Below are 13,816 nucleotides of genomic sequence, written 5' to 3'. Positions count from 1 at the left end.
CTTTCATTATACTATAGTTGTGTGTACTTAAGTAATAACAATTACTTGAAAAAAAAAAGATGTCATATCCACAAAAAAATGGTGAAGACCAAGAACCTTTCTTCGCATAGGAATCCTATCCAAGTGAAAGGAGCAAGAAAAGTTTTACAACTTCTTAATTTTGCTAATAAAAATAAATCAAAGGCACCATCAAGTGTTACCTTAACAAAAAGATAGCGAAAATCAAGAGTCTTTTTCTCACAATAGAAACTCTATCCAAGTATAAATAACAATATAATACCCAATACCTTTAAATTTAATTTTTAATTTTATTAAAGGTTAAAATTATTGTTTTATTATTTATTTTAGACAATTTTTAAAATTTAAATAGTCATTTTTTCATTCTATAATATTTTTACTATGTTTGATTGAAATTATTTATGTTTCTAATAATATTATTGTGGTTTAAAAATTAGTTATGGGCATTGAGAAATACTTAAAAACACTTCGAACTTTGTAAAGTTTAGGGTTTAAGAGAGAGAGAGAGAGAGAGAGAGAGAGAGAGGGAGAGTTGAGTTACAATTCTACAACCCGACTTGGCCAGAGTTTCACTCTTCTAGCACTAACAATTTTGATCACCTTGCAGTCCTAAGACAAGATGAAAGAGCCCTTCCTCGCCACCATCCATCATCGGAATTGAGGAGAAGGAAAATCTCTCTCCTCCGTAAATTTTTGATCAGCTTCCAACCAATTCAGTCGTTGCCCAAATGATTCGAAACCATCGATGGACTCCTCTTGACGCAAGCTTTGATTTTATACTAACCATGCCTCGATCAAACACAGAACAAAAAAGTTGCTCATCAGATGGCCGAGATCGATCAGTAAGATTTCAATCCCGTTGGACCATTATTTTTGAAAACTAACTATACCATAGTGATTGACTTGTTTTGGGTTTCATGTAGGTACCTTTAAATAGGTGATAGGCTTCCAGTAATGGGACCGTATTTAGGATAGATCGAAGCTCCCTGTGGGTTGTCCTAAAAGGTAGCCAATATTGTACTCATTTCCAGCATTTTTAGACACTTCATACGCATTTCAGGTAGCAGAATCAACAATTGTAAGTATGAAATCAACTTAGGTAATTTGGACCTAGAACTTGAATGGCCAATTAATTAATAAAATATTTTTGACTTAGTGAAGTTAACTATAATGAGTTTAATTGATAAAAGGATGATGTAAAGGATTTTCAGAAATTTTTTCATAATCATTAGAGCTATGGACATAATTAATTAGACTACAAAGGAATTAGAAACTTGAGCTAGACTTGGAGACCCATACTTATATTATGTGTTCTAGCAGGCCCCAAATGGGCAATATAATGTTGTTGTGGGCTCGAGGCCATGTTGTTGCTTTACAGGGAGGTTTGGTCCTAGGTATAGAGGAGACTTTACCGAAATGCTAGCAAATCCCTAGGATTAAAATTCAATTTCTATAATTGTTAGTTGTTTAATAGTATGTTAGTATGTCTATATAAGTGAGCCGAAATGGACGTGTCTCAATTCTAGCCAAACTAATAGTAGTCAAGTTAATTGGTCAGTGAGTAGAACACACTTTAAATTTCTTTTAAATAAATTTAAATTGTTTTATGCAAGTACGTTCATGCATCATGACATTTATTTTATTTTGTTATATAAGCCAAATGCAATCCCAAACAGCTGAATTATTGTCTTTTTGCCTAATAGACACTTGAATTTTTTTTTTTTTTACCAATCTCATACCTCAACTTAATAAAAACATATCACTTAAACACAAATTTGCACATGGCCTTGAAAGTGAGGTATACGTGCATACAAGTGGCCAAATGTATGCCAAATGGACAATAAACATCTAAGCTAGCACCTCTATCTATGAAAGACAGTTTTAGGTCAGAAAAAATAGGTTTAAGACCTCTATCTATGAAAGACAGTTTTAGGTCAGAAAAAACAGGTTTAAGCTCTCAAATTGTTCTTCAAAGATTCTAAGAATCTGTAACCCTATATACTTGTCCAACAGAACAATGTTTGGGAGCCATTTTTAGAGAAAGCACAAAATGGAAATAAAAAAAGAAAAAAAAATAGAGAATCGTTGGAAGTATTTTCTTTAAACAATGCAGCCTAGAGTCCCTATTGCCATATCCACCAACAAAGACCATCTCCTTGCCTTTATTGCCATATCCACTAATGGACACCATCTCCTTGCCTCATACCCACTGCCACTCAACTCTCATTGATTCTCTCTACTTCACCCATACACCACCATAAGCCCACATTCTTGCTCCAATCAGACATTCATGGCTCTCTTTTCTTCCCCATTAGTGTCCTTCCACACAGTATTGGACCTATTTCATCAGCTCATCCTTGAAATCCCAAATCTCCATCGTTGCTTGTTCACTAGTTTCCCTCATCTCAACACTCATTAGGAGAGGAAGAATGGTTTCAGTGAATGCTAGAGAGTTTAGAAAGATCACAGCTACACTGGGAGAGGAAAAGTGTGATTGGATTGAAGGTTTTGTGGAAGAGTGTTTAGTTCTTTTACTTTGTTTGAGGACATGGTCAAGTGCATTCTTATCTGCAATTTTCAGTAATCTTCGTCTTCTTTTCTGTTTTATTTATTTCATGCCTTTATGCTACTTGACATATTGCCACTAATAGATCCAAGAAGGATATTTTTAACTTGGTTTATTTTTTAATATTTATTTATTCATTTTGGGTTTTTCTTGTTTCAATATATTATAAAAAAAAATGAGCTATCATTCTTACCAATCAATTATTACTTTAAAAATTATGTTTTGAGTTATTACTATTATACCCAGTTAATTGAAGAACTGGGTAATATAATGTTGTTGTGTTCTAGCAGGCCCCAAATGGGCAATATAATGTTGTTGTGGGCTCAAGGCCATTTTGTTGCTTTGCAGGGAGGTTTGGTTCTAGGTACAGAGGAGATCTATACTTTCTAGAAGTATTTAGCGTGGCTCACAACAACTTATTAGGCAGAATTCCAGACATGAAAGGACAATTCAGTACATTCAAAAGTAACAGCTATGAAGGGAACCCATTTCTTTGTGGACCTCAAGTGGAAAGAAAATGCAATGATCATAATGTTGAATCACCTTCATCACAAATGGAGAAACACATGAAGTCAAGGGGAAATGGTATGAAATAGATCATGGAGTTTTCTTAGTAAGTTTTTCAATAACTTTTATCATATTCTTTTTGGCAGTCATCACCTTTCTTCATATTCTTCCTCATTGGCAACAAAGCTTGATTTATCACAGTAGAGAATATATGTTTTCATGTTATTACTTTTCATATGATATTTTACTAAAGTCATTTACTCGTTTTGTGTCGTTAATTGATGTCATCAGTTCTTAAATCTTCTAGAGCTGATTTATAGTGAATATGGTTTTGTCCTGTTTTGTATCTTTTCTTTGTTTTGTCTTGTTGTCCTATTTGCTACTTTTTTAAGGGGTTTTTTTCATCACCATTAGAAGTTAGTTTCTAGTTCAGGGTGTAATGGGGTAGACTTGTTGGTCTTCGATCCTTCTTTTGGTGATTTTCCCCCTCCTATTCTCTATTAATAAAATCCTTATGCTTATAACCAAAAAAGAGTTATAGATGAAGTATACCTAAGGATTAGTGTGTTTAGTTTGGTTGTAAAATTTATTCTTGTTTTCACTTGTAATCACTACATTTATGAATATATATATATATATATATATATACATACATGTGTATTACATGTTATCTATACTTATTATATGTACTCTAGTTTAATTTTATTTATATGCAACTTTAGAAAAATTTCTATACTAATTAATTAATATAAACCATAAAACTAATAGAAAATTTTCATAAGAGCAAGTATAATAATACAACAAAACTACAAAAATCAAATTAAAAAATCTAAATCAAAACTATGAACACACCTAAAAGACACTTTCATCATATTATAGTTGTGTTAATGTAAGAAATAACAATTACTCAAAAAAAAAAAAAAAGATGCTATCCCTAGAAAAGATGGTGAGACCAAGAATCTTTATTCGGACAAGAATCCTATCCAAGTGAAAGTAGCGAAAAAAGTTTTACGACTTCTTAATTTTGCTAATAAAAATAAATCAAAGGCATCGTCATAAAGTGTTATCTTAACAAAAAGATAGGGAAAGTCAAGAGCCTTTTTTTCTCACAATAGAAACTCTATCCAAGTAAAAGTAACAATGTAATAGCCAAGACCTTTAAATTTAATTTTTAATTTTATTAACGGTTAAAATTATTGTTTTATTATTTATCTTAGACAATTTCACAATTCTCCAACTCGACCAGTGTTATTAAGGCGAGAGGCGATATTAAGATGATAGAGTACCCTATGGCCTTAGGTGAGAGGCGAGAAGCAAGGCGAGAGTCTTTTTAAAGAAAGGCGCCATAGCCTAAATTGCCTAAATTTTTATTTATTCTATAATATATTATACCAAAAAAAAAATGAAAATTTAAATGTTAAACACCTTAATCTAAACCATTTCAAAATGAAAAAATTCAATAATTTTAACCAATGAAATAAAAGTTCTTTACACAAACAAAAGAATAAAAAGAAGAGAAACAAGGATTGGAGAAATATAGGTAGAAAAGTTTTTCACTATGTCATTTATTCAATGTGTTAATGCAAAATTTATTCTCTTATAATTTTAAGCAGCAATAGTCCCATCAACAATAGTCTCAAGATCAAATTGCATAATCTATAGTTAAAATCACCACCCTAATAATTCTACCAATATTCAGTAGATGTTTGGATCCACCACTTAGTGACCAACCAACCACACAGAAAATACTCAAGCTAAAAATTAACTCAACTCAACTCAACTCAACTAAATCTTTATCCCAAAAATTTATTAGGGTCGGCCATATGGATTCTCTTTCTCTACCCTAAACGATTTTGGGTTAAATCCTCAGAATTGTGTAATGCTTTTAGGTAATGTTGTACTACTCTCCTCCAAGTCAGTTTAGGTTTACCCCTTCTTTTCTTTCTATTCTCTAACCCAATGTGTTCTACTTGTCTAAATAAAGTGTAGATAGATAGCATGAGTAAGAGAAGAAGAGAAAAGAAGGAGAGGAGGAGGAGGAGGAGAGAAAAGAAAAAAATTATAAAGAAACAAAAATTAAAAAAAAAAAATTAAAGTGCAGATTTTGTGCAGATGGCATGAGCAAAAGAAGAGAAGACAAGGATAAGAGAAAAAAGAAGAAAAAAATTACAAAGAAAAAAAAGAGCCTATGCAAGTGCTGTTTTGCTGCGCCATATAAGAAGAGAAGAGAAGAGAAAAAGAGAGGAAGGACGTGAGAAAATTACCTGCACGTGTTGTTATGGTCTGACCCTATTTTCCACCAGTTGGTAGCGCCAAAATGAGAAGCGAGGGTTGCATTCTTCTTAATCTTTGCTTTTAAATTAATAAAACAAAAAAAGAATATTAGGTTAGAGGATAGAAAGAAAAGAAAAAGTAGACCTAAACTGACTTGGAGGAGAGTAGTACAACATGACTTAGAAGTCTTATATATTTCCGAGGATTTAACCCAAAATCGTTCAGAGTGGAGAAAAATAATCCACATAGCCGACCCCAAATTTTTGAGATAAAGGCTTAGTTGAGTTGAATTGAATTGTATATTTGTAATATCCGTGAGGTAGCGCCTCCCAACACCTAGCGCAATCACCTTTTGGCCCAAGGTGATCACCTTCTCAAATCCAGGTGATCCTTAGTTAGGCAAGTCGCTACTCTGACACCTTTAAGCACCCCTAACAATACTAAACTTGACTAAAATGTATTTTCACTCTTCTAGAGTGAACAATTTCAATCACCTTGCAGTCCTAAGAGAAGGCGAAAGAGCCCTTCCTCACCGTCATCCATCAGTGGAATCAAGGAGAGAGAAAATCTCTCTCCTCCTTAACTTTTTGATCAGATTCCAATCAATGTAGTCATCACCCAGATGATCCAAGACCACTGATGACTCCTTTTGACATAAGCTTCAATTTGATAATAATCATGCCTTGATTAGACACCAAATAAAGAAGATACTTATCAGACGGCCAAGATCGATTAGTAAGATTTTAGCCCCTTTGGAATGCTATTTTTGAAAACTAACTATGCCACAGTGATTGATGTGTTTTGGGTTTTGTGTAAGTATCTCCAGATCGACAATAAGCTTCAAGTAATGGGACCATATTTCAGGAGAAATCGAAGCTCCCTATGGGTTATCCTAAAGGTAGCCAATATTTTACTCATTTCTAGCATTTTTATATAGTCTAAACGCATTTTAGGTAGCAGAATAAGCATTAGTAAGTATGAAACCACCTTGGGTAATTTGGACCTAGAACTAGAATGGCAATTAATTAATAAAATATTCTTAAATTAATAAATTTAATTTAATTTAATAAAAAAAAGACGATGTATATTTTTATAATTATTAGAGCTATGAAATTAACTAATTAGATTGTAGAAGAATTAGGAGCCTGAACTAGACTTAGAGAACTAGTGTTCTTGTAAGCCCTAAATGGGCAATATAATGTTGTTGTGGGCTTGACGCCATGTTGCTGCTTTGCAGAGAGGCAAAATTTCTACAAATCCATGGGATTAAAATTCTATTTTTATAGTTGTAATCAGTATTGATCAATTGTCTAACAGTATGTTAGTATGTCTATATAGGTGAACCGAAATTTTGTCCCATATTAATAAAATAATTGTTTCCCAATCTAAATACACAAACTCATTCAAATCATTCGAAGATGAGGACGCATATACTCATTCGAAAAGTTGAATTATTTGACCCATATGACGGACCTTTGCCATTAGTTTTGCAGAAGGAAGATAACCCACATTTGTAACTACATTTGCAGTTGTAAATGTTCGAGCACAAGGGATAGCGATGGGATCAGTTTATTGAATCCTATGTTCCTTCAATTTCAAGAAATTTGTGGACTTCAAGCTCTCACTTCTTCTCCCTTGGATCATAAAACCAATTTTCCAAGGCATAGCAGAATGCGTGGGCCATTGGCTAAACCAATCGTAGGAAACACTATGACTCTGCAAGCGAATTTGCAATTGCAAGAATCGCCGACTTTCATTCTATTAATCTACTTTATTATGGTAGAGATCCTACTGTAAACAGCCAAAGCCAGACTAGTAACTCTGGCAAAAATTGAACTTGCATGGAGTTTAAGGGTACTCCGAGATTGCATTGAGGACGTTATAGCAGGCATGCAAATCTAAAAAATACACACAATTGCACAATCACGCAGTATAAAAAAAGAGAAGAAAAATAATACAGGATTTACGTAATTCGACCGTAAGGTCTACATTCATAGGCAAGACAAGAGAAAAAGTTTCACTATGATAAAAAAAAAGTAAGATATAATTACTCAAAACTCCCAAACCTTAACCCCAGTATGTTTCCTAACTCACAACTCTACTGCAAAGGGTAGAATATTACAATATTTATACTGGCTCATTTTGCGAGGGCGTTGCCCCCGCACCCCCAACAAGATCAACGGTTCACTTTTTATCTCAATCAAGTCGTAGTGCGAAGCTTTCTAGTCAAGTAACAATTCGAATCCATGAAAACATATCCAAAATTCAAGTCACACAAAAAATAACAGAGGATACTTTTATTCCTCATTAGTTCATTTCGCTTTGAGATGAATGCAGAAGACTAAAATCTCAATATCAATGAAATAGAGAAATTCATTGCTGAAGCTACATTGAAGCCTAGTTTTTGGTTATTGCCTTTTCATGGTGCTTGTTATGATAAACTCTTGAGATATTAAAGATATATGCAAGGCCTCTTAACTATTTGCAACCTATGACATTGAAATCTCATAAATATCTGATAAGTTAGGGTTACATTGGAAGGAGATAGGATAACACATTAACTAAGAACTAGAACATTTTCAAGAAAAGATTTGCCCTTCACTTAGATGCCTTGAAGAGGTGATTTTGATAGTCCCTTGCAATGTTTGAACACGAGTTGCAGAGGAAAAGCACAACTCATGATATTGAGTTGGGAAAATCACCATATGCATATGTATCTTGAAACGTGGGTCCAGAGGCCACAACAGTTTCAGTCTTTTAGAGATTGTGAGTTCTCATCTTGAGAATTCAAAGTAGCTAATAGGGTTAATGCCTCCCTAGATGAGCAGAAGTTGAGTTGGATGATACTTAAGTGGCTTAGGATTCTGCATTAGTAATATTAATGACAGAGACAACAAAAATTGCATGGAGGAATCCCACTAGGTAAATTAATTTGTGTGAAACTTCCTGTAAAATCAACACTCTGCATACAAAAAGCTTACATTTATGACAGGAGCTTATTACAAATGAAAAGCTTACAATTTCAATATTATAAGACTTCAAGGATGTGGTAGAAGCTCATGACTCATTTGCCATAAACAGGCTTGAGGTTTTCAAAGGAGAGAGCTCTATGGTGGTTGACTGTCCTCACGATGCAGCTGACTATCCTAACGATGCAGTACTTCCTGCCAAAGTGTTTTCGGAGTACTTATTGATGCCTATGTTGGTGACTAGCTAAGCAAGAAGCTATTTTACAAGCGGAAATCCAAGCCATAAGCTATGCAAAGACCTATTAGAGAAGCTACAATCCTTCCACATAGTTAATTTGAGAGAGAGAGAATTTCTATCATTTAGGGTTTTTCATTTTATGTCCTCTTGGGTAATCAAGCATCATTTTCTACTTTAGCTTTTCCTACTTCTAGTAGGGGAGGGCTTCATTTTTTGGTCACTCGCCTAACTTTGAGGGAAAGCCCTCCCCTAGTTAGGTTAGGGCGTATATAGTTGTTGCTTCGTGCTGTTTGGTTGGCATGTAGGTTGGTCTTCATTGAAAGGGCATCTATAGCGGTGCTTGTGTGCTAAGTATGGTTTGAGGGCTTTGGATGGAGAGGCTTTGATGATGGTCGATCGTAGTATGGAAGCCTCTTTTGATGTTTCATCTTTTGGGTCTAAGGGTGATTCTACGCAGCAAAAGGGTCTCTTTGCTTTTAGTTATTTTAGCATCTTTGGGTTCTACTTCTTCACTATGGTCGGAAGGCCTTCCTGATGGTTTGAGTGCCAGCAAGCTCTGTGGCAGCTCCCTCTTGCCAGTTGTAGAACTGGGTTTCGTGTTTAACTGAGAAAGTCGGGAGTTTGTGTGTTATGGAAGAGTGGTTGTGCTTGGATAGGCTCTTGGTCGCCCCTTGGTTGTTGATGATATGTTGGCTTTGATCTATATTTAGCTCCTTTAGTGGTGGCAAGTTCGGGTGGTGGCCAATGGCAAATTATGTTTAGTGTTCCCATCCTGTTTTCCTAGGGTTTCTAGGATAGGGTACGTTTCTTTTGGGATTGGTTTGATGGTTTGAGTCTTTGGTTTGATTCGGATGGTTTTGTTTAATTAGGCTAGCTATCAACCATAATATGTGGGCTCTTCTTTTCTCTTTCGATGTTTATTTTTAAACCCATGATGTATCTCTACTCTTATGGGCTTTTAATGCAAGTTTGCATTTAAAAAAGAAGAAGAAGAAGAAAATCCTTCCATACAGCATCTCTTTCTTTGCTTAGGGGAAGAAAAAATCTATTCACACTTGAAGAAAAGGCCCTATAAAGTTTTGATATAGTTAATAAATCTATTTATATATATAAAGCAGGAAGGTATTCTCAAGAGCATACCACATGACACTTTCCTTGAAGAGTTTGCCGCATGTAAACTTCCATAAATAACTATCTTTTATCCTAATTATTATTTAATTATTTTTTAATTCTTTTTTAGTTATCATTTATTATTTACAATATTACCTTAATATTTATGATTTAAATTATTATTTTCTTTAGATTTTGATTTTTAAAAATTAAAACCTTTTGTGATTAGATGCAATATTTAAAAATTATTTATATTATTTTTTTTTATAAATTCATTTATGCGAAAATATCATTTGCCACGTCACTCTTAATAATAATAATAATAATAATAATAATAAAAGGTTACCAATGGCCATTAATTTAAAAAAAATTAGCCATTAATTTGTGATCTAACAATCAACTATTGTATAATTTAATCAACTTTAAATTATTTCATATCTTTAATAAATTTTTTTATTATAATGCTATATTTTTCATTATTTTTATTATTAAATCTTTGTTAAAAAATTTGAGATAAAAGATGTAGTCTACATAAAAAATTATAAAAATAAAATATAAATATTTGACTTATTTATAATTAGTATGTATTATTTTTTATTTTAATAATTTAATATTCATTTTATTTTACTTTTCAAAAAATTAATTAATGCTTATTATTATTACAATTATGGCCAACTTATAGCCATTGAATTGAAATGGCTAAGTAAATGAAAAACATTTTACTGTTATATAAATTGAATTTGAATTTGAATGTTTTCCTATTGTTTTTCAATTAAATAATATTTAATTATGAAATTAAATTTTTATTTAAATAGTTTTCAATTATTTGTCTATATATAATATGTCATATGACATATTTGATATACCTCAAGCACTCTCCCCTCATCAAGTATTTTCATTTCACCTAAATGCTCTCAAATCTTTTTTTTATTTACTTTATTTTTTATTATTTCTTTCAAAACTAATTATTTATCATTCTTAAAATTTATTTATTCAGATATATTTAATTAATATTTATTTACTAATTTTTTTATAAATTTGTTATTTAATATTTCTTAAACTTATTAATATTTTATTTCATTATAATTATTTATTGAGTGCAATTATAACAAATATTTTGATTATCTATATTTTATTATCATTAATTTTCAATAGAATTATTTTTAAATTTTAATTAAATATTTATATTTTAATACATAAATTATCTCTAGAATTTTAAAGATTGATTGCAAATATGATTTCATCAAAAATTTAGTTACAAGTAAAGATGATTAAAAAAAAAATAAAGTTACAATATCGAAATTAGAGGATCTACCTTTTGAAAAAAAAAATGTATTTTTAATATTTATTATATTAATCGAAAATGATGATATTTTAAAATTTTAATTTTTATGAAATATATTTATTTTATATCATAAATTTATATAAAGCGATAACCATTTTTGTGAAAGAATTATTTTATAAAAAATATATTAGATTGGAAAAAAAATTACACTTTACAAATGTTTAAAGATATAGTATTTTTAGAAAATAATATAATAAAATGTTATTTTTAATTAATAATAATGTTATATATTTTCATTATTATTAAAATTAAATAATTCAATTCATTATTAATAATTTAATATATTTTTTTATATATTAATAACAAAAAAATTATATTTATACACTTTTAAAATAATATTATTTTCTTATCAATCTAATATATTTTCTATAATCAATAAAAATAAATATCGATTTACATAAATTATATTTATATTTCATCTCTTATTAAACTATAAATTGGGAAAAAATATTCAAACTTTTTTCATATATTTAGTTATTGAAAGGAAATTAATATTTTCAAATGTACTCTTCAAATGCTAAAATTATTTCTGACTAATTTTTGAATATTGCAATCAAATAGTAGTAGTACAAAAGTTATTTTCTCATAAAATATTTTCCACAAATAAGTTATTTCTGCAAACAGATGGAGCCAAAGAGCTAGAAGGAAGTTTTGCTCTTTAATAAAAGGAAGGATCAAAAGGAATTACATAGTGCACCTATCCATATCACGCCATTGATAGAACCAACAAGGAAGTTTTGCACCTATCATTGGCTTGCCATGAATACGTCCACCATTATTCAGGAGACATTCAAAAAGTGAATATTCAGGTACATTCGAAAAATGAATATTCAGGTTTTGAGAATTAACCAGATAAAATGAATAGAGCCACCTAAGTTCCATTCTATTAAAGCATTTGGAGAAAAATAACGCAAAAAGTTGCACTAGTAATAAACATGTTTAATCAAAAAATAATTTCAGTTTTGGTCTAAAAGGCCATAGCAACAGCAATAGAAATGCTAGGAAGGTTTTAACCAAAATTAGAAGTGCTAGAGGCAAGTAACAACATGCTAAACATAACCAACATCTTGTTCACAAATAACAGACAATGAAAAGAAAACACTTACAGAGAGGTGTTGGCAATGGTACGAATATTCGAACAAGAAGCAATTCGTGCGAGATACTGTTGGCTTTCAGAGTCTCTTAACCCAGGCCCATCAATGTTATGAATGACAACACATATAAAAGAATCATTTTCCTCTGCCTCTGATTTATCCAAAAATGCAAGAAGATCGTCCAACGATCGAGAATTGAATGGCTGTTGAACTTTAGGTAAAATCCCCGATGAAGTCCTTTGTCTGGTTTTTAACTGATCCCACCAAACTTCAGCTAAGGCTATAATGACGTAAAAGCATGATACTCTTTTAAACGAGCATGATACAAACAAACAGAGTGAAAAAATAAATAAATAAAGATAACATAGTGCGCCTACTGTGCTTATGCCCCAAACCAGTAAATAGAAGGAAAAGGAATGATCTTAAATGTGACAGGGAAAAATGGAGACTTCAGTTTTGAGCACAGCGTACGTTTTGTTATTCGTGCATCCAGAGACCGGAGATGTGCAAATTAATAATTTCATTCTAGAATTATGTCCAAGTGAATGGTACCTGTTTTAGATTAATTAACTGAAGATACCCATTGATTACAATCACAGGATACTCTGCCAATGCTGTTGAAGCAAAAGATTCAATTAAAGCCTTCTTAGATCCAAATCCATACATTAGAAGACCAAAACCACACCTAATTCGTAATAAAGAACAAATCAAAACATTAATGAAATGTCACATAATTTTACAGAACTCTCTTAATCGACAAAAGAACTATGACAAAAACAAGCACCCTGAAATTAGTTGGGCCATGTGGCCATCTATGCAAAACCACAAACTAGTTGCATTGTAAGGAAGAGTTATGGTGTCTCAGACTAAAAGCAGTAACCACCTAAACAGACAGTGAATGCACCTCTTTGTAAATCCCTTTGTTGATATCAACAAAATTAGACAATTCCTACTAAACTTGATTCCATCCAATTTCCTGAACTGGATGTCTGTTAATTGCTTCATCTTGCCTATGCAGCTACCCTTTTGGGCAAGAAAGGAAAAAACCCTTATAATAATCTCTTGCCCTCTTCATGTGCATCATATATGTATATGCATTTCATTATAGGATACCTATTTCAATATTCATTGCATAATTACTTCAATATAAATTCAACCAACGCAAATTAAAAACTTTGATAATACAGCAAAGAGTAATACCAACCTGAGCTCAAAAACCCATTGGGGATATAGCTTCTTATAACTATTCACAAGAGCAATGGTCTCTTTCTCATGCTTCGGTCCAATATTAGCTACAGCTGCTATCAGCTCCTGAACAAAATAAGGGAGACAAAAAAAAGCCATTAATCCTTGAAAGAAAACGAAGACAAGAAGAAATGTTTTATTAGGAGAAGTTAGAGACGGAACCTGTTCATCAATCAGATCAATATCAGAAATCTTGCAGGTTGATTTCTTACCCGAACACTCTTTTGCAAGAAAGTAATTCCTTGAGAACTCAAATTCCTCTTCATCACCATTGTTAATATCCATGATTTAATAACCAAATAAGAAAATGATACACAGGAATTTTAATGGGCAGTGTCGATAATTGGTGTCTTGGCTGGCGGGAGGGAGGCGGGCAGTGATGCGGTGGGATTTCAAAACCCAACTTGGCTCCGTAACTTCTAGCCACGGGCAATTGGGTCCAATATCATA

At 31.9% G+C, this 13,816-nt stretch overlaps 1 protein-coding gene and 1 long non-coding RNA gene across 4 annotated transcripts; one reads left to right on the top strand and one right to left on the bottom strand.

Moving 5' to 3' along the window:
• Positions 1 to 543: 543 nt before the first annotated feature.
• LOC131178790 (uncharacterized) lies at positions 544 to 3,413 on the top strand. Its single transcript, XR_009147817.1, has 3 exons — positions 544 to 860; positions 942 to 1,023; positions 2,933 to 3,413. It is a non-coding gene; the product is annotated as an uncharacterized LOC131178790 (long non-coding RNA).
• An 8,520-nt stretch (positions 3,414 to 11,933) lies between these two features.
• Positions 11,934 to 13,816, bottom strand: LOC110647834 (origin of replication complex subunit 2). Of its 3 annotated transcripts, none has more exons than XM_058144727.1 (4): positions 13,529 to 13,816; positions 13,326 to 13,432; positions 12,674 to 12,806; positions 11,934 to 12,375 (listed from the first exon to the last, which is right to left on the bottom strand). In XM_058144727.1, the coding sequence occupies exons 1-4, from the start codon at positions 13,649 to 13,651 to the stop codon at positions 12,130 to 12,132; spliced, it is 609 nt and encodes a 202-aa protein (XP_058000710.1). In that variant the 5' UTR covers positions 13,652 to 13,816; the 3' UTR covers positions 11,934 to 12,129. The 3 variants fall into 3 exon arrangements, with proteins under 3 accessions (XP_058000710.1, XP_058000711.1, XP_021657530.2); XM_058144728.1 differs by having other exon boundaries at positions 13,579 to 13,816; XM_021801838.2 differs by having other exon boundaries at positions 12,229 to 12,401.

Source organism: Hevea brasiliensis, chromosome 3 (genome assembly GCF_030052815.1).
Source record: "Hevea brasiliensis isolate MT/VB/25A 57/8 chromosome 3, ASM3005281v1, whole genome shotgun sequence".
Taxonomy (NCBI): Eukaryota; Viridiplantae; Streptophyta; class Magnoliopsida; order Malpighiales; family Euphorbiaceae; genus Hevea; species Hevea brasiliensis.
This window is presented reverse-complemented; position numbering and strand designations above follow the sequence as displayed.

Bases quoted from the DNA above. Each gene is read 5' to 3' on its own strand.
- LOC110647834 (XM_058144727.1), bottom strand. From the start codon at position 13,651: ATGGATATTAACAATGGTGATGAAGAGGAATTTGAGTTCTCAAGGAAT. The intron at 13,433-13,528 runs GTTCCGTCTCTA...TATTTTGTTCAG, and splicing joins TTGATCTGATTGATGAACAG to GAGCTGATAGCAGCTGTAGC. The intron at 12,807-13,325 runs GTTGGTATTACT...ATTACGAATTAG, and splicing joins CAATGGGTTTTTGAGCTCAG to GTGTGGTTTTGGTCTTCTAA.